The following is a 20,910-nucleotide window of genomic DNA, read 5'->3' as shown; positions in this document are numbered from 1 at the left end:
TATTACATGTTTAAAGAGGACAGGAAAGTAAACAGAATAAACCTAACGATTTTCCTTAAAATGGTTTGCCACTATTCACAGTCTGCCACTGAGGCTAAACTCATGTACAGAATTGCTTTCCTACAATAAACTGTTCTTAAGGCCCTTCTCAACCCAAATGTTAACATGTATTTACACAAAGCACTGATCAACAGTGCAGTTTAATTCTTCACTAACTAAACCCTTGGCTAGACATTAAAATTCTATATCTCCTTATTGAAAAGGTACATGATCATAACCTGGCATAAGCCAAATAAAAGGTTCAAGGATTTTGTGTCCTACCCCCTGCCCTCCCCCAATAACACCTCCTACAGTTTTACTGAAAAAAAAGGAAAAAGAGTGTAGTCCTAGAGATTGCTCTTAAGGAAATGAAATTGAAAAAAAAAAAAACAGAAACCTTCTCAAAAGGTTTTGGTCAAAATCTAAGGCCAACTCCCTGAACTACTCAGAGAAATAAAAATAAGAAACAATAATAAACAGTCTCCTTTAGACTGTACCTTAGGCCTAAGAGAGAAAAGACTATGCCCTAGGGCATATAAAACAAAAGAAAGCAAAATGTTAACAGGGTGAGCCATATCCTCGCATTCAATTTATTGAATCTTCAAAACAATTTACTTAGAACACTGTATGGAAATTAGATAAAACTTATTCCATTTAGGACTTAGCTTAAGAACCAGAGTTGGTTGGTCAATTGGTAAGTGCAATTTTAAAACCAACAGATACTAAATATAATTTGAGAAGGCACAGGTATGTGCTCTTCTCTTTAAAAAAAAAAACAGTAAGAATCTTTAACTTATATATCAACTTGGCTTTGTACAAATTCAGTAACAAAAAGGCAAATAATTTTTAATAGGAGCATATGTTCACTTTCCAACAGGATTTGCAACAAAATCTCTTTACTAAATTCCCTTGGCACATGTTCAAATTATTTAATACTTAAAATTGTTACATAAATATGATATATTAAGCACATATCTGTATTTGGAGAAAGCCCTGACTACCTAACTAGACAAATCCACAGTAATTTTCTAATATCTTTGTGTACCACAAGAGGGAGCCATGTCACCAACTACCTTTCCGAAAAGAAAGGAAGTGAAATGGATTCAAAAGATTTTAGAAAATCATAGAATACATTGGTGTTATACTGTTTTCTAAAGAAACATATGTGGATGGTACAACTCATATGAAAACTGAACTAAAAGGCAATAAAAGACCATCGATACATATAATCAATTATATCTCATTTTAATGACAATCAAATATTATACTGAGTTCAAGTTATGGATATGGCACTAAACCCACTGCTATAAAACCTAAGCTCAAATAATTTGGAGGTAAAATTACGTACAATCTATTGATCTATATCCATTCTCACTGAGTGGGTAAAACAGGCCAGACCTGACCCTGCCTTCTTTGTGGACTAAGTCGTTTTTAGAGACTCACAAAGATATATCCATGAGCATTTCAAAAGCTCTAAGAAGAATATTAAAAGTTCTGCAGACTTTGTTTAATCTAGTTTTCATAATTTATTTTACCAAATGTACTAATGTCTGTTGTACATTATTGATATCCAGCAGAATACTGCACAACACTAGTTTGACAAATGCTGCTGTAGAGAATACAGAGACAATCCCTGTCTTCAAAGAATTTACAGTATACCTAGGAAGTTTGGGCACATACTTGTGAAAAGATAACAAAATATAAGACAGTAAATATAATCAATGCCAAGTGAGCAGTGCCAAGAGTCCATGAAAAGTAATTCTATTCTACCTTCAAGCTAATCTGGTGAGAGAAGGCTTCAGGAAGTAATTGGATATTTAAAATATGATTTCATTAGGCAGTGAAAAACAAGTAAGCATTCTGTGTGAAGCAATGGGAAGAAAATGCTGGGCAGATCAGGCAAAATGAAGACCCAAAATTGAATTAAAATGAAAAGAGTAGTTACTGGCATCAACAATGCTGCTCAGCCCCATCTGGACTATGACAGGATCACAGCTGTTTTCTCTTCTTCTGTTTTCCTTCCTCCATTACTATCACCTGACAATCTCCCTAAAACTCAAATCAGACTGTGTCTCTCTTCTGCTTAAAAATCCTTCAATGTTTTCATCTGCCAAGGCAGTGATTCTCAGCGTTTCCATCTTTAAGACATCTGACAGGTAAGGTTCACATGACATAGATTATTTTAGGGGGTTATAGGGATGACTTTTAGGAAGTGAAACAAACAGAGCCTACAGACTGGAAGCAGAGCTGGTGGATAACATTCTTAAAAGTTTTTTGAAAATGTGTGAATAATGAACCTATCTACTGAAAGATTTCTACCCCCAAAATGTACTCTTTAAATGAAAAAAAAAGACTAATGTTTAATATTAAGCTCTTTATATTATATACATTTAGGTTTTTCCAGCTCCACTAATACTAATTAATGAAAAAAAATTTACATTACTGACCAATAAGCACAAAATGAACCTTATTTTTAATATTAAATAATGTAGAAATTTAACATACCATGAATAGTGCTTTAAATTTTAATTGCATTAACTATTTCTTTTGTTTATAATTGTACAGCCATAAGTGTCATGGCAGAAAGATAGTCAAAGTATCATTCTTGCTCATTTTGACTCATTTTTTTTTTTTTTAAATCTATAAATACCTCCCTTCAAGATTCACTCATTGTTAAAATAATTATGAAAGCACAGGTAACAATAAAATTAAACTCCCAGTCCTACAATAATTCATATTACTACTCAACTATTAATAGTGGCTGCTACTACACCTATGTCTTAGATAAGACATTGTTTGGTTATGCTGGATTCCTGCAAATGAGACCTAACATCACCCTCAAGAGAGTATTTGAAATTAAAGTGAATGAAGATAATACTTTTAGAATGATGCCAAACATTTTTAAAGTAAGTTACTGACAAATGATGACATTTTAACAGTTTACCAGTAATATTATTTATAACTCACAGCCAAGGCCCCACATGGTAGAGTGGACTACAAGGTTGAAATTCACTGGTCTAAACACCCAAAGACCAAATTTCTCTGCCTGACATATAAATAAGGCTGCATATGACTGGCATTTACTTACTCCTCCAACTTCATTTCCCACCACTCTCATATACAGACCCTTATGCTCCAGCCTTGTAGTTACACAAGGGCCATTTCTTCTTGCTTCAAGTGTCTGCCTGCTATAGTTTTAGTCCCACAGCTCCTTTTCACTCCCCACCCTAAGAGCTAAGCAACCACCAGCCTTGGGACAGCATTCTTTCTGTGCTCTTGTTTCTCTGCTTTCAGTGTTTTCCATTCTCTTACTGGTCTAAGCCGTTTGTAATTGTATCTTTATTAGAAAGTGTCCTCCTTGGGAATAAAGCTGCTGCTTTTTCTTTGTGGTATGAGTGCCTATATCTTGCATATAAAAAATTTATGACCAATATATGATATGTATTTTATGTCAAATAAAATACTTGATATAAGTAAGATACAATACAAAAGCTGTGACAAAGAAATCTCCCCAAATGTAACATTATACATATTTTATAATCTAAAAATATAGCTCTGTTTATTAACTTTTAAGCTCAAAAATAAAAAACATGAGGAAAAAGAAATCAAGCATAACATAGGTCTTATACCTACATAATACATTTTAAACTTAGTAATGCAGTAAGTTACTATGAAAAATAATATTTAAAACATTATTTCTTTAACAGCCTTAAAAAGTATTATAATTATTATTATAAATTCTTACAAAGTACATACATATCCTAAAATTCTAAAATAGTTGCCTGAAAAACTATTTTTTCTTTCTTTAAATTAAAAAAAAAAAAAAAAAAAAAAAACTAGCCATAACTCAAAACATAGAATTTCATAAATTACAGTTGCCATGAGATTGAAAATGACCCATGTTAGGTCACCAGTTTAAAAAATCATTTCTTTATTGCTGAGAGTGACCTGTTCATGTGGAATTGATAAATCCTGCATCCAATATAAAAAGTTTATTTTGTTCTTGCTATCTAAACTCCACACCACATGAAATAAGCAACGTAACATTTTTTATGATCTGGACATTTGCTACGATTAAAAACGAGAACTATACTTTTTAAAAAGGTCTATTCAAACTCCAGAAAAGCTTTACCTACCTGGCTTTAATTTGGCTTTTCTTAGCAGCTGCCTTCACTAGCAGTCATCGGTTCAGGAAGAGCTGAAGGAATAGAAGAATTCTGGGAAGGAAAAAAATAAAACTTTTCATTTTAGTTTTTAGGATTGCAAGAAACCTTGTCTTTTTTTGTCTTAAAGCTATGGTATTCTTAAACTTTAAAAAGTACTATCTATAAGATACTATTATTTTCACCTTAGATATCTACAAATTGTTTAAATACAGATGCCAGATCTAATCTGAAAATATCTCTAATGTTATCCAAATGTCACTATCATATTCACATTCCACAGAAACCTTTGGGAAATAAGCAGAAGACAAGACATCATTGTATCCACTTTACAAATGGGTAAATCTTGGATAAAAAGGAAGATTATACTACACATGTAAATCAATAACTATTTCACACTTTGGGGAAAGAGCAAACATCAAGTATATGAGTAAAGTGTTGTTTCTAAACACTGCAGATAATTTTCATGATACTGGTTTCAAAGGTGTAGAAAATGAGGGCAAAAGGCCTTACTAATTTATTTATTCCTGAGTGTTTGGTACATAGTAGGTACTCAACAAATGTTTACTGAATGCAAAGCTAAAAATCCACAATCAAATGTTGACTTTCATTACTAGAACTTAGAATTGGATAACTTTTAGCTTCAACGAAGAAAACATTACAGTGACAAGGTAAGGTCTTCAAAGACAACAACAACAAAAGTAAATGAAAGGTATCACCCTCCTCCTATTTTCTTTGGGTGGTGGATTAAATTATACATAAAGGAAAACCTGTAAGAACAAATCAGGCCAGAACAACCTTTACAAAGTTAAGAATGGCTTAAAATCAGTGATGATTCTAGTCACCTTTATTAAAATTAGCAGAGGCTTGCATACACAGTTCATCTGAGGAAGTTAAGTACAACCGGGCAGAAAACGGATAGAATCCAAAACTTCTGAATGATGTTATCTATTAAAAACTAGTATTCTTCCATGGACTAAGCACTGGATTTTACTTTTGTTATTTGTTAGCCTCATAATTACTATCCCTGTTTTATAGAAAAAAAGAAACAGTTTAAGAAACCTCCCAAAAGATACAAAATCAGTCACTGATAAAAACAGAATGGAATCCAAGTCCCTTCAGTCATAATGCCTGTGGCTCTCGACACCAAAAGTTACCAAACTTTCTCAGTTTACAGACGCTTAGTGTCTCATAATTTTTTCACAGCACCCTAGGCCAAGAAAGAAAAATCTTGTAGTCCTGTTTAACAGTTAGGTCCAAACAACTTAATAATAGTAGTTAATGCAGTGTCAAACAGATAACGTGTTTCCCACAAAATGCAAAATCCTGCAGTTCCCCAGTGCACTGCTGCAGCTCCCCAAGGCACTACAGTGCACAGTTTGGGAACTGTCAATTTATACCAAAAATAGTAAGCACAAACAACACTATCAGAACACTTGTCATGAAACGAGTAACTCTGAAACTATATATATTCGCATATGATGAAATGGATTTTAAATTCAGATTCTAAGTTAAAAACTACTTACATTGATGTTGGAGACTGGACAATCCTTTTTGGCAAATTTAAATGCAAAATAGGACACTTGAAATATATCAGGTCTACACTCTGGATCTGGTTCAAGCATGAACCCTGCAAGAACAGATCAAAATATTAAGAAATTTTACAGAACAAAGAAGTTATTTAGGGACACATTATAATGCTAAAAAAATATTTTTCCATTCCAAGTTCGGTGATGATTCCAGCAAACTTTATTAATATTTATGGAAAATGCAGAAATTACTAGTTTAAAGCATCATCCTAAACTACAGGCAGATCAGCTACAGGACAGCTCTACACCAGAGGTATAAATGACAAATATGATTATTCTCTTGAGAAAGTGACACAGAAAGAAAAGTGAATTCAGTGAACACAGGAATTATTCAAGAAAGTTCCAGGTCCATGTGGGGGCCCTTATTCTCACTATTATCCAAACTAGTGGAAAATAATTTTTTTTAAATAAACCTTAACCATTGGGAAAAGGCTAAATTGTGTGTATTATAATCTATTTAACAAAGTAGTACAGGATTGGCAGCTTAGTTTTACAGAAACATGCTTTCTTCCCATACTGATGCAAACAATACTTACAACAGCACAGTATTTTAACATGTTATCCGTATCATATTCAGAAGTATGAGCAGAGTATTAAGGTTCTATTAAGAACAGATTTCACACCAACCTTACACATTGCTTGAAATATCTGATCTTCTTCTATTAGCTAAAATGGCCACTACCACTTGTCTATTTCTTGAGTGACTTACAATTTTCTTAAGAAGGTTAACATTTATAATCAATTCTGTAACTAAAAAATTTGTATTTGGTTAAGACAGCTCCATGTTCTAACTCTAACATGTTTTACTAAAATTCAAGTAGTGGGAAAATATTTCAAAATAAGATGTGTTTCTTGGGAAATAAAACACAATTCAGGGTAAAAACAAAAACAATTATTAAAATGAAAAAAGATGCCCAATGTACTACTTTCTAACCAACTCTAAGTTCATATAATGTTCAAATCATTTTTTAAACCTATTTGAAATTAAAATTGACAGTATTAAATTATAATCTGAAGTTTGCTAATAAAATAATTCACAGATAGATCTGAGTATATTAATAAGATAAAATTATAAATCAAAATGAATTAAATCTTCCCTTCCAATTTAAGTATATATTTTGATCAAAGAATATGCAATACATCTTCAATAGCATCATAGACTTATTCTGGTTAATAATACACTTAGTTTGTAGTTAAGCACAAAACTTAGCAATTTATTTGGGAGATTCTGAGCCCAGTTTAAAAAAACATACAAAACTCAGCATGTAACTTGATTTTATATATCTTTAAATACTAACAAATATCACTTACAAATATCACTTACAATTTTATCACCACTATTACACTGAAATAACTAACACATTATAATTCTAATATTTATTAGTTTATATTCAACCTCACTCAAGAAGAGATTTGAGCAAAATCTACAAAGTTTGTTTTATCCCACAAAATAAATCATGTTTTATCTTGCTACCAACAGATATTCCATTTAATGTTTTAAGAGTCATAGTTAAAAAAAGTAACTACATGAAATGGGGATAAATTTAAGCAGACTTTTAGCAAAAAATGGTTTTTCAAATATTTTTAAAACAAATCAAATTATAAGAATCCTTCCAAATTCATAAACATATGAAACTGCACATAGATGTGGGCCTAAAATTTAGCTCTCCACTTTCTAGGTGTCAACACAAATAGTGCAACATTCATTACTTGAAGTACAGTGTCCTTACCCCAAAAGCAAACCGGGTGCTCAGGAAAAGCACTATTCCTAATACTGAAAGCAAAGAGCAAATTCTCCCTCAAATCTTTCTAAAAATGGCTCACACACAGTGACAAAATCCTTAAGGAACTGCAGTAAGTGACACAGGCCATATCTTATAAACCCTTCATGGTGGACCAGTAGCATAATACCTAAACATAGCAAAAGAAATCCTATAGTGATAGACAACACTATGGTACAAGTCTATACTTCTCTAGTGACATGGAATGATCCTTTAGGCAATCCTGCATATTTTTTCTTTCATAGTAGTTAAAGGGAAATAAGTTGACTTGAGATGTCATGGTCTCTAATCAAACCTGCACAGGTAATCTATCTTCAAGTTAAGCACAAGCACCACATTCTTTAATGATCAAGTAGCCAGGTTGGGGTAGAATTCATATCTTATGAGCAAACAAAAGGACTTCCAATTCCCCTGGCTCAGTTTTATATGGGAGTATATCTACTAGAGCCAGTTTAAGCTGTCTAACTGCACTGATCCTATTCACGTGACATAAAAGTCAATTTAAAGGTCATGACTAGCATTTATCTTAATAAAACAGAATATTAGATTACATCAATAAACAATGTTTCATGAAAATTGTTTCAGTTATACACATAACATGTATGGGGTGTATGTGTGTGTACTAGGTCATAATCAAATGTATTTTTTACTGTGGATCATAGTCCAAACAGTTTGAAAATACTATGCCAACGTAATACCAACACTTCTCGCCACTCCTATTTCTTGTTTCTTCCCAAAGGAAAGATAGTGTTTGCCTAATTGTTAGATTAGAAAAAAAGAATTAAGTGCTTGCATGTGTCAATTCCCTGATGCTTTTTCTTCCATAACAGGTTATCCTCAGAACATACATGTTCTCTGCAAAACCATATATTACTCTGTGCCTCTGTGGAGGAAGTTTATAGTCTTCCAGCATTGCCTGTGACCACATGTAGGCAAATTTGGGGGTTGGGTACAGAATATCAGGCCCATATGGCTCCAAATCTAAACTTCACTCTCAATACGCTTTATCAATATTAAAGTTGTCGGTTTCATCTGATGAGTTCCTGGGACATTTCCTGATGAGTTCCTATGTCCCATCTCCCATTTGGTTCTAAAGTCAAAGTATGAAGAAGCTAATGAGCATGCCTGAAACTCACAGGTAGAATATGACTACATATTTATCTCTGAATATTTTTAAATTGGTATTATCAGCCATTAAAAAAGAATTTAGAAAGAAAAAACCAACAATAAACCATCTTTAAGCATTTAATTTTAAATAATATAATTTCCTCGACTCTCCAATAGGTTACAAATGTGCCCCCGAATAACTGAATGATGTAATCTAGAATGCAGATTTATTAGGTAACTAAACACTGGGGTACATCTACCAAAAATGATACTTTCAGTTTTTAAGTAGTTGGTCCAAAATCATTTTCTCTTACAACATTTAGATCACAAGCCTAGTGCTTTATTAATTTCTAGTTCATGACAATAAAATCACAACATCTACAAAAACATGCTCTTCAGGGGAAGAAGTAGAGGAAGGAATTCATGTATCCAGTCCCAAAGTGATAAAGTAATTAAGAGACAAAAAGTTTACTTAGAGAGAGTGAGAAAGGGAAGTTAGCAAACACCCTAGTCTACTCAACTTAAAAATCATCATCTAAACCATCACAAGACCATTCCCACTGACCCTGATTCTGCTGCAAATACAAAGTCAAGTTCTTAAAAATTAGCTACATAGAAATGAAAGGACATTTCTCTGCTCTTCTTAATAGTGTATATTTCTCTATTGCCACAGAGACCACTAACTACAATCCGAGAACACAAAATAAGTTTCAGCATTGAAGGTAGTGCATGATTGAATCAACACAATACTTCCAACTGATGTAACAGACATATCTGATTAAAACACACCTATCCAAGGCAGCTGAGTTAATTATGTTTATACTAATACTGTATAGAAAAGAACAACATCCATGAACTTTCCAACAAAAATAGCTGCTAAAGGAGCTGCTGCTGCTGCAACAGCCAAGTTAAATTATCATTTAATCAAGGGCTCAAGCCAAAGAATAAAGTACTTCCCATTCACATTACACAAAACAACAAATCCACGCCTTGAACTAAGTAAAAGTTAACTAGCATCTCTCATCTAACAGTTGTAACAATTTTGAAAGAAAAATACTTTAGGTAGAAGTCTCAGAATTTTCCTGCTTAAAATTTGTTGGATTTTTTTCCCTTCCATAAAGATACTTTTTTCTCTCCCACAGACTTCCAGTTATTATACTTACCGTAATTTATCTGAAGAGAGAAACATCCACTATAGTTTTACAACCACAACTATTTTAAGCATCAATTTGCTATTTCTGTCAAACTACAGGGATTATTATAGAAATGTGCATGTTAGGTATATATGCCTACATACCAATCCTATGGACTACTGAATGGAAGTCAAATTTAACAACTGACAATAAATGTGTTCAATCATAACTAAAACACTAAGTGGCACTATAAATATGCCATGGTAGTATATTTGGGATGGTCTTGGTCACTGTTCCCAGAGTTATTGTTCAGAGCCTTCTCTACACATATCTCCCTGAATGACTAAAAGCCTCCAAGGGAATCCTATCTTAATCCTTGATTTTTTTTTCAAAAGTACATTAAAATGTCTGAAGTTTTTTCCAAAACTAATACAAGGGAAAAGAGTGGGTGGGTATCTAGATGAAACAAGATTGGCCATGAGTTGATAGTTCTTGAAGCTGGATAATGAATATCTGAGAATTCATTGTACTATTCTGTCTACATTTACGTAAGTTCTAAAATTGCCACAATAAATTTTGGGGAGTATTAAAGCAAGCAAGCAAGTTCCTGGGTTCTGACAGGAAATAGTTAAGATAAATCTAACCCAAATAGATGAGCTGCTAAGCTAACATACAGAAGCCATAAAGCAACAGTAAGTAAGCAAACCCCAAAGCAAGAAAAACAAAGAAAGCTTTTCATTACGAATCACTAACATCACTGCATAAAATCAGAGGTAAGAAAAATCATTTTAATAGTTACATATTACAGTATATTCTGGACTATATAACTTATAGTAAGCTTTGGTAGATAAACCTGCAGAACCAAGTTCCACTCAAAAAATCTTGCAGAAGAAGCATATACCCTAATGAGTATTTGACAGCAGATGACCCTTGTCCAGAAAATCAGATATTAGATTAGCTCAGGAAGAAATACAATAATGATAGCAGTAGTGGTTGTAATGATAGCTGTTATAGCAGTAATGATGGCAATATTAAGGCCTGTCTCTTTTTGAGCACTGTTTACACATTCTAAAAACTGCTCTAAGCATTTATCATAATGCATTTAATTCTCACAATAACCTTAACAGGTAAGTACTTTTAATACACTCATTTTAAAAATGAGGAGACTGAGATACACAAAAGTGCCCAATATTCCAAGCAAGAGCAGAGCAGGTGCCAACCTAGGCCAGCTCACTCCAGCTTGGTCTTAACATACTTCCTTAACCACCTTACAACACAGGAGCTAACAGAAAGGAGAGGAATTCAGCCTTCTTTTACTCTTTATAACCATGTAATTATGCAATCCTGTTAGTTAAGCTTCTCATACTCCTCTAAATGTTCTCTAGATTCTTTTCAACTCTTAAATCCACATATGGAAAGTTCTTTTCTCTCACTCTTTCCCTGCCTCATTACTTCGCTATTGGAAAAGTTAACAGAAGATAAGAAGAAAAGTTCTAATCAATTGACTCAACTACTTCTAAGAAGAAAAGTTTGCAGGAAGCAAAGATAAAAGTAATAGTTTTTTTTTTTTTTTTTTTTTTTTTATTGGACTCTGTGCTAGGGTTCATGAGTCTGGGGGCAACTTTTAATGGTTTAAATTTATATGTCAAATATATCAGTCTTTCATTTATTTTTTTTATCAGTCTTTTCTTTTATAGTTCTTAGGATTCAGTGCTTCCCTTATTAATTCCTGAATCCAATCTTATTAATGAATTCACACCCATTTTCTTCAGGAACATTTATGTTTTAAATATTATATTTAAATAATTGATCCATCAGAAATTTTAGCATCAAGAATGAGGTAGGGATCCAGCTTTATTTTCTGTCCCCAAATGGCTAAGAAATTGCCTTCTCATCCATTTTTTGAACTGCCATCTTTATCATATGCAAGACATCAAAAATATTTAGATTGACCCTCTTTACTATTCCACTGATCTACGTAACAGGAGGCTATGACATGAGACACTTAGAATGCACAAAACAAAATAGATACACTAGAAACACTTTAATTAAAACAGTGTGGAGAGCTGCTGTTCAAATACTGCAGTTTCCTAATATACTTTAGTATCTGATTGTTAGTCTTCCCTCTCCCCCCATATAATTCTTCAGAAATTTACTACATACATTTATAAAAAGTTAAATTACAGTATCTATCAAAAAGGAGAACTGCATTAGGGTTCACTGTACTGTGCAGTCCTATGTGGGTTTTTTTTTTTTTTTTTAATTCTGGTGCCATGGATGCAGCATGGAATTTCCCTTTTAGCCACATTCAAATATGTGGTTCACTGGGGTTAACTGTGTTCAATTAACTATCACCAGCATAATAAAAAATAAAATAAAATAAATTAAAAAGGAGGAAAAAAGTCTTAAAGGAGGCTGGAAGGAAAACTGAGGTATTCTTTTAGAATCAAGGCCTCACAGGACTATCCGTGCTGATATCACTTTGATTGCTCTTTGTTAACTATTCCATAATCAATAAAGTTTGGTGATTAATTACGGTGGTAAGATAAGCTACATCACAGATTAGCAATACTTTGATCCAAAGAATCAACATATCAGGATATTTGAATTTCAAAAGTACAAAGACTACTATATGTTGTAAGTTTTTCTAGAAATTTTCTAGAAATTCCAGTTTTCTTAATTATGTAAACTGTATGCTACTAAAGCTTATCTAGAGGCTTAAAAATATCTATCTACTAATCGATAATTAGGCAGTTTTCATTCTTACAATAATTTCACAAACATATTTTTTAATCATTTTCTTTACTATAGTTTCAGAAAATTATAATACATAAATTTAAAAGACTGATTTAAGTAAAAGGATGTAAACAGTGGGGCCTTTTAAATACAATACATTATAATTTTTTCACTAGTTTCTCCAAGTACTTACTTATTAAGCAATGTATATTATGAGAGTAACGAGAATTGTCTGGAATGGTGAAGCTGCCATCACAGATAGCAACCTGACTCTCACCAAAAGGAAGATTGAAGAAACAAAGTTTATAAAGTAAACAGCCCAATGCCTGTAAAACAAAGAAGCATGAATTTCATCAAAGTTCAAGCAATCAACTTAACCATGACACAAAAAGAGTCAAAAACCAAAAACTAAATATGGTATCGAAAAAAAAAAAACCGTTAATGATTCTACTCTAGATCAATCTTTTCACAAATTATTGCTTAAACAATCTTTAATGTTACATTTTTGAAAAGACATTAGCTATATCATTTCCATGTTTTTCTATCACATCTATTGCTAGTTCACTGAATTAAATGCTACTATAGAACTCTAGATCATGAATAATATAACTGAAGTAGAAATGGCTGGTTCCTTTTAAAAAAAAGTTAAATTTTCATCTGCAAAAAATATATATATTTAGTACACAACTAGCATATAACCACAAAGTAAGCACAAGACTCCTAACAGCATTTTTTTAAAAATTCACCATAGAATTTGTTTTAAAATCCTAGAATTCCAAATTGAGTTAACTAGCACAAATTTATCAGACAACCATCAGTAAGTTTCCATTGATTATTCACCAAGCATATGTCATTAGTTCACACTATAAAAATTAGTTCTCTATTTCTGTGTACAATCCTATAATTTTCTTATATTTGCATGGCTAAATAATAACAATAATAAATATAATAAATAATAAACATCACAGCACCAATAAATCTACTTACTAAAGGCAAAATACCCTAAAACACAAACTGGAAATTTCTAAACTACTAACAGCTCAAATCGGAGAAGCAGTAATAAAATGTGATTTCTGACACAATAAATCATAACCTTGTCACAAGAAGTATCAATTACAAGCCTTAAGAGTTTAAGGGATATTTCCAATTCTAAACAGATAGTTTAACATTATCCAATACTTAGTATACAATTATATTAGCAATACTGAAATTTGGCCTTACTCTAAAAATGAGCAAATCAGATTTTTTTTTGTTGGATTTTTTTCTCCACACATCAACTTAGCAAATGCAGCCAACAAATATACTAAGTTTTATAAATACTATGAAGATTATGATAATATACAGAAATATCTTTGTGAGTCCAATATTAATTTACCAAACATTATTTTCAGTATTATAGCAGTCTCTCAATGAATAAGATTAAAAGCTCTAGAACTTTCAATAAATTATTTCAAAACATTACCAGGTGAATGTATTATGTGACTAACAAAAGAAAGAGAAATATATATATATATATATACACATATATATATATATACATATATATATATATGTATATATGATGCTTTCTTCTATAAGGAAGATATTTTCAGCATGTTTCCAGCAAATTGAGCATAAGGTTTCCTTAACAGCACTACAAAATACTATAATGGGGTAATATCTGTATTAAATTACATATTTACATACTGACAAGATGACACTATGGGTAAAACAGATCCGCATTTTAACCAGTTTTAGCTTGCTAATCAAACCTTTAATAATATGTTTTATGTTAAAGTAAATGTTCTGGGGATTCTTAGATAATTTTAGCAATGCCAGCTACTTCAAAGACATAAAGTTAAAAGACTCTGTTTCACATAATGTGAACACGAGATATCCTAATTTTTCTATACCAAAGGCATTTCTCTCTTTTGATTTTGATAAAATGAGAATTGTTCAAGAAACAGGAAGGAAAAGTGACCTAATTTTGAAGGCTGAGTATAACCACCTTCAATTTTCCCCATTAAAGGGTAGCATAAAGCATCTCTTACTGAATTTCCTAAGTACTTGGTAAAATCAGTATTCTAGATCTCAGGTTAAAAATAGCCTACAATGGAAATAACCCAGATTTTAAAAAAACCCTTCCAAAATATGAAATGATAACTTAGTACTTCAATCTCAGTATCATAACTCTGAATCAGTACTGTCCTGAAGCAGGATCAGAAATATAATTTTGACTGAATTGAATACTATTTCTGGATATTCTTGAATTCACACCAAAAATGTATTTCTGGTCCACCTGAGCTAAGTGTAAGGATGGCATAGCAGAATTAAAATTCATCTCATTCAAGCACAGAAAGAGAGATACTGTTTTCTGATTATTTTTCTTGCTTCTGTTTTTAATCTTTGAGTATCTATTTGTAATCCCATAGCTATACTCATTTATCCATTATAGAAACACTATCCCCAAAACTAATCTATAAATGGTATAAATTTAAAAAGTATCACTGACAAGTTAGTATACTGACTGGTACACAAACCAAGTCTGATGAAAAATGAACAAAGAAAAGGATTCCCTATTTTGTGCTGAAATAGTGGGTTAAAATTATGTGCTTAGAGAATTTTTTTAATCAATCCTTACATAAACCCCCCTTTACTAGAAACAATTTAATGAGCTAAATATTTATGCTGAGGAAAGCAACTAAATCTGAATTACACAAGCTGATGATCTATAAGCAAGTATTTAATTAACTATACCAAACTTATTTACCGTTTGATTCAGCCATGCATGTAGTTAAAAATGCAACTGACACAAGCTTTCAGAATCACTGTTTGGTGAAAATGTGTACGTATGTAAAGAGATGAAATGATATTCTTTTTTAATATATTGCAAGAATATTTGTCTCTCAAGAGTTTGTTTGGTAATACACCCCAAATAGGGAGGAGCACAGGAAAGGAGAACCAAGCAGATATTCATTTGGTTTCACATATCATGCTCAACTACTTTACGAACATGGTGTTAAAAAGAATATAAATCTGACTTTTATAGTAAAGTATAGAACCACTTCCAAAGGAATTTTATTCCTCCTTACCTAACCTAATATGAAGTATGGTAAATAGCTGTTAAACTTAAATGAACTTGCATTCAAAATAATTTCCTGCTAGTTTAGTAAATATAAACAAAAATGTTTTTTACTTATGAAGTAAGTTCTAAAGAGGTGATGAAGAAATTTTAACTTGTTTCTATAAAGAAACAATCTATCTCAATAAACCAATCTCGATTTATATGCTAAATGACAACAAATTTTAATATACACAAATGAGTCAATGGTAAGTTTATATTAGAAAAACTTTTACTCATACTAGTTTCCATTAATAAGATCCTAAAGTACTCCAGAAAATAACTCATCAGCTTAAATACTTAAGAGTTATGCCCAGCTTTTCTGTACGATGATCAACCAATATCCCAGTCAATCTAGAAAAATGTTACCACTCATACTAGACTCCAAAAACAGTTAAAAAATGTTACATTATATGGAAGTCCTTTGTTTGCCTTTTATATACACAAGCCTTCCATCTCTGGATTGAGACAATAAAATGGTCTATATTGTTTTTCTTCTCCTAAATAAGAAGCTCTGCTGTGTACCACTATCTTCTACTTATGAAGAAATGCCTTTTGGAGGCCAAGGGGAGGGCAGTCAACTGAATTCAGATTTTTTTATTTAGTTACAGCAAATGTCAGCCTTTCTTGGCCTTACCCAGATATCAGCCTTGGTGGTAATGGGTTTCCCTCCATAAAGGTTGATCATTTCAGGGGATCTATATGACAGAGTTGTATACCTGGCAGTAAATAAATGAAATGGAGATATAAAAAAAAAGACAGATTCTACATTGATTCTACATAAAATACTACAAAAAATCTTTAGGTTCAATAACAGTCTACAGAAATAACACTACTTATAAAAGAAGTTCATTAAGTCTGTCAAGGATTGAACAACACAAAGAATCTATATACATTTTTATTCAACAAGTGCAATAACAACTCTAATGATATAAAGACTTATTTTTCTTTTTTTTAAGATTAGAAAATTAAAATTTAGGATTTTAAACCTGTATTAAAAATATAGTTTTCCTTGAATTTCCTATTCAAGTCTCCCTATCAAATATTTTAGTTATTAATTTAAACTAAAACTTCTACACTCTCAAATAATTAATTTACATGTTTACTAAGGAGTTAATTTTTTCAGACTCTTACTTCCTTGCACACAGTAATAAATTTCCCTTGGATTTGTTTTTATAATTGTTAATATTTTAAAAGTAATCTATTTGTCACAATTCCTACTACAATAACTATATTAAATACACTTCTAACACTTACTGTCACCATAAGCTATTTGGAATTAAAAGATACTGTGAATAAATATTTACAAATATAAAAACTCCAAATTATTGTGAATACATTTTAATGAAGTAATTGTTTAAATTTCATGGCAAAAAATGATCAGAATATGTATGGACTTCCTGTATCATGGCATAATTTAAGATTAATTTTCAGTATTTATATATATATATATAAAGTATCTTAAAGCTTTACATCCTACCATCTCACTTTTTTTCAACTTAAAATCTGCCTAACTGGTGAGACATTTTGAATGATGTTATTGCAGAGAAATGGCCTAAGAAACCAAAATATAAATGGCATGAGAATGGCATTATTTTGTTCACTGCTATCCTCCCCTGGCACTAAGAGCTGTCCAGTGCATGAAGGCATTGAATAAATAGCCGGTTAACCCCTCAATTGAGTCACAAAGCACAAAACCCCTCAAATTAATGCAAATTCAGTGAACTTTATACCTCAGATTGAAATAGCAAGAAATGAAACTTCCAGCAAATTAGAGATGTTTGAGCAGAATTCTATAGTAGCCACTACATATCACAATCCAATTTTTAAAATTATATGTGTATATGTATATCCTCAAAAAGCCAACTGAATAATTTATTGTCTTTGAGTTCTTTAGGACATTTATATGTTTACTATAAGGAGTTTGTTTTTATGGAATCTGGCATAATCATCATAGGCTAAGTTTCCTGCAGCAATACACAGTCTAGAAATCCATAATATTATAGAAATGGGCATGAGTAATATCAGTTCCATTTGAGCTATTTCTGAAATACTGCAGTTCAAATGATAGCTCCTAGATAGAGAAGAAATGATAAAGGCAATTGCAAAACAGCAACCTCTTAGAAATTCCTAGTCTGACAGATCTTTATGCATTCTGTATCATTTTATTAAGGTAACTAAGATTTACAAGCAGTATCACTTTCTAAAACCGGAAAGCAAAAAAGTCAGGAAAAGGTCCTCACAAGTGCTCTGGCAACCACTGAATGTACAAGAAAGCATTAAGCATGTATGACTTACATTTCTATCAGAGCTTTGTAGTACATTATTACAAAGCAACAGTAACTTGATAGTCTTAATATTTATGTTTAACACATACTTTTTAATGCATACAGTATACATAGCATTAATTACAATTAATTAAATACTTCCAAATAATTTAATTTTTTTCTAATAAATAACCACAAATCCTCAGTAACAAAAAAGAAGACAGATGTTTAACAGAACTCAAAAATCACTTAAAACTCCCTTTAATAGCTGCACTGATTACTACAGCTAATTCAACAAATTTCTTTACAAATTTGTTTATAATATAGATGAAAAACTCATATCCTTGATAAAATGTATTTCCTACTAAGACAAATCAGATAAAAATTAATTAGTTTCTGTGGCATGTAAGCATTTTGAAATCCATAAATGGAATAACTAAAATTAAGAGCTGGTCACAGATTCAAGTTAACTAAAATTCTCATGAAACAAGTACAATAAAGAGGGACACTTACTTTTTAATTTCTTCCTCTACTACATTAACACCATCTTTTTGAGGATTAAGAAATTTATTAGTGGCACTGCCAAAGTCACAAAGTACATAGTTTCCACCATCATTCAACAAAATATTTTCTACCTTAAGAAAAAAAAATTAATAATTAGTAGTATTTTCAAAGTGAAACAGCATTTAACAACTATGTTTTTATACAACAAAGATTGAAGGGTTTATGCCATGTATGTATAGACATGAGACACCGCAAATTATAAGGGTAAATAAACCAGACCAAAAATATATTTTACTGTATCTACTGCTTCTCCTACTATGAGCAGGTAAGTGCTTTTCCCACAGCAGGATGATTCTGCAGAGCCAAGAAACCCTCAAAAAAAAAAGAACTAGTAGCAGACAGAGCCCAGATTCTCTCTTTTACTATACTTCCATTTTCTTCTTTTCTGACACTTCAGCTATAGAAAAATATAACTCCTGATTCCTAAGTTAGATGATAAGTGCTAATAAAGGTAGAGCAGGTAAAGTCAGGGAATGTTAAATTGTAATTATAAATAAGATGAGAGACTCACTGAGAAGATGAATCTAAGCAGACTTTAAGGAGGGGAAAGGTTAGCCATGAGGATATCTGGGCATATATTTTTATAAATAAATTCCAGAAGAGGAATTTTTGTAAAATTAGTGTTTGTGGGGATCAAAGGGAACACCAATAGTTCTAAATGGTATTTTTGACAATATGGTACCAGGAATGTTCAATCCCCCTTGGGGACTTTTTCCAACTTAATGAGTGAGTACCAAATACAAGCAGTAAGAAGCCCACAGGAAAGTAAGATGAAATACCTCTCCAAATCATAGGTAAAGAGACCCATTTACAGGTTTGCTCCAGGATCTCCTGAAAACACCCAGATGCTTAATTTGTATTACAGGAAACAGGGGGAGTTCTGAACTAGGAGGGAACAGAATAGAGGAACAGTCAACCTGTGTCAGTGACATTCACACTTTTTTAGCTGGAGATTTCTTTCTTCAAATAAAACCTTCTAAGAAAGCCTACTACAAGTGAAACAGAAAAGCAGAATAGGAGACACAAAATCCACTTGTACAGCCATGCTGGAACCCCTGAGAGTCATGGAAAGCATAATTTTAAATCCACAGTTGGTCTTCTATACATGACCCTCAGGAAAAGTAGCAGGGGACAGAGAGACCAATCTCAGTATCAATAATAAAAACTGGTTTAGATGAAGACATTCTTAAGAACATTTTAACTCCAAAGTATAATTTGTTACTTAATCCATAAATTTTCTAACTTTCTTACCTTCAGATCCCGGTGAATTATTGGAGTCTTACACTGATGCAACCTTGCAACAGCTTCACAGGTATCACAGAATATCTGTAACACTTCTGGTTCCGTAAAACCTGTCTGCAGCTTCTTGTTCATCTGATTCACTACCTGCCCAGCTAACCAAAAAGGTAATTTTGAGAAGACATATTTTAACAAATGAAGTCTGTCACAAACAGAGAAATTAAGAAATGAACTTATAGTCTCAGATAAAGGGAAATGGGCTTTTTTTAATTCTCATGTAAGACGGCTTATTATATCATTTTGCTGAATCAAAGACACAATTTTTCCATATTTTTACATCTCTGAGATCAGAACATCTTAAGATAGATGGTGTCCTGCTAATGCTAGTGGTCATTTTTTAACATTTTAACATCTCTGAAATCAGCGTGTACCTTACAATCATTGGTTTCTTAGATTTGATTAAATAGTTATTCAACATTGTGCTATTTATTGGGTAAATAATGGTGAACAAAAATAAGGTATCAATTATCATGGAATTTATAGTCTAAAGGCAGAGACAATTGCACAATATATAACCACAATTAGGTACAATAAAGGATAATACGAGAGAACTTAATATGGGAGCCCTAAATTGAGACTGCAGCAAGGGGAATATAGAGAGGGGGGTCAGAAAAGGCCTGGAGAAGGAAATGATATTTATGTTGAGGTTGAAGGATAATTAGGAATCAACCAGGCAGAGATGTGGGAGACAAGCATGCTAGCAATAGCAAATAGTATGCACAACCGCCTCCAACTTGGTAAAGAGTTTCATAACTTTGTATAACTTAAAGAAAGCCAATGAGGATATGGTGTAGGAAGCAGAAGGAGAGTAAGGTGACATGAGAATGGAGAAGTAGATAAGGGTCAGTCATGTTGGATTTTATTTTGAAAACCAAGGAAATTGCCTAATATGACTGTTTAAAAAAATCTCCTTGATTGGGGATGGGAGTGGGTTAAAGAATGGAAGTGAAGAGAACAGTTAACAAGCTAATACTATAGTCCAGGTCCAGGTAAGAGATGATGAACCAGAACAATTTACTAAAATCAAATAGCTACACACATACCATTGAGCACTGAAAGGATTATTATATGTTGCAATATATTATAAAAATTAATGGCCCAATAATGATAATTTTTAAGACAAAAGTAAACC

General features: G+C 32.1%; 1 protein-coding gene across 1 annotated transcript in view; it reads right to left on the bottom strand.

Annotated features, from left to right (window-relative positions):
- Positions 1 to 20,910, bottom strand: part of BMP2K (BMP2 inducible kinase) — a 155,435-nt gene that overhangs the window by 50,825 nt on the left and 83,700 nt on the right. The window contains 7 exon segments of the mRNA XM_037830070.1: positions 4,176 to 4,207; positions 4,209 to 4,256; positions 5,729 to 5,832; positions 12,742 to 12,874; positions 16,286 to 16,367; positions 18,429 to 18,550; positions 19,731 to 19,873. Coding sequence (XP_037685998.1) covers positions 4,176 to 4,207; positions 4,209 to 4,256; positions 5,729 to 5,832; positions 12,742 to 12,874; positions 16,286 to 16,367; positions 18,429 to 18,550; positions 19,731 to 19,873 — 664 coding nt within the window.

Source organism: Choloepus didactylus, chromosome 3 (genome assembly GCF_015220235.1).
Source record: "Choloepus didactylus isolate mChoDid1 chromosome 3, mChoDid1.pri, whole genome shotgun sequence".
NCBI lineage: Eukaryota > Metazoa > Chordata > Mammalia > Pilosa > Megalonychidae > Choloepus > Choloepus didactylus.
This window is presented reverse-complemented; position numbering and strand designations above follow the sequence as displayed.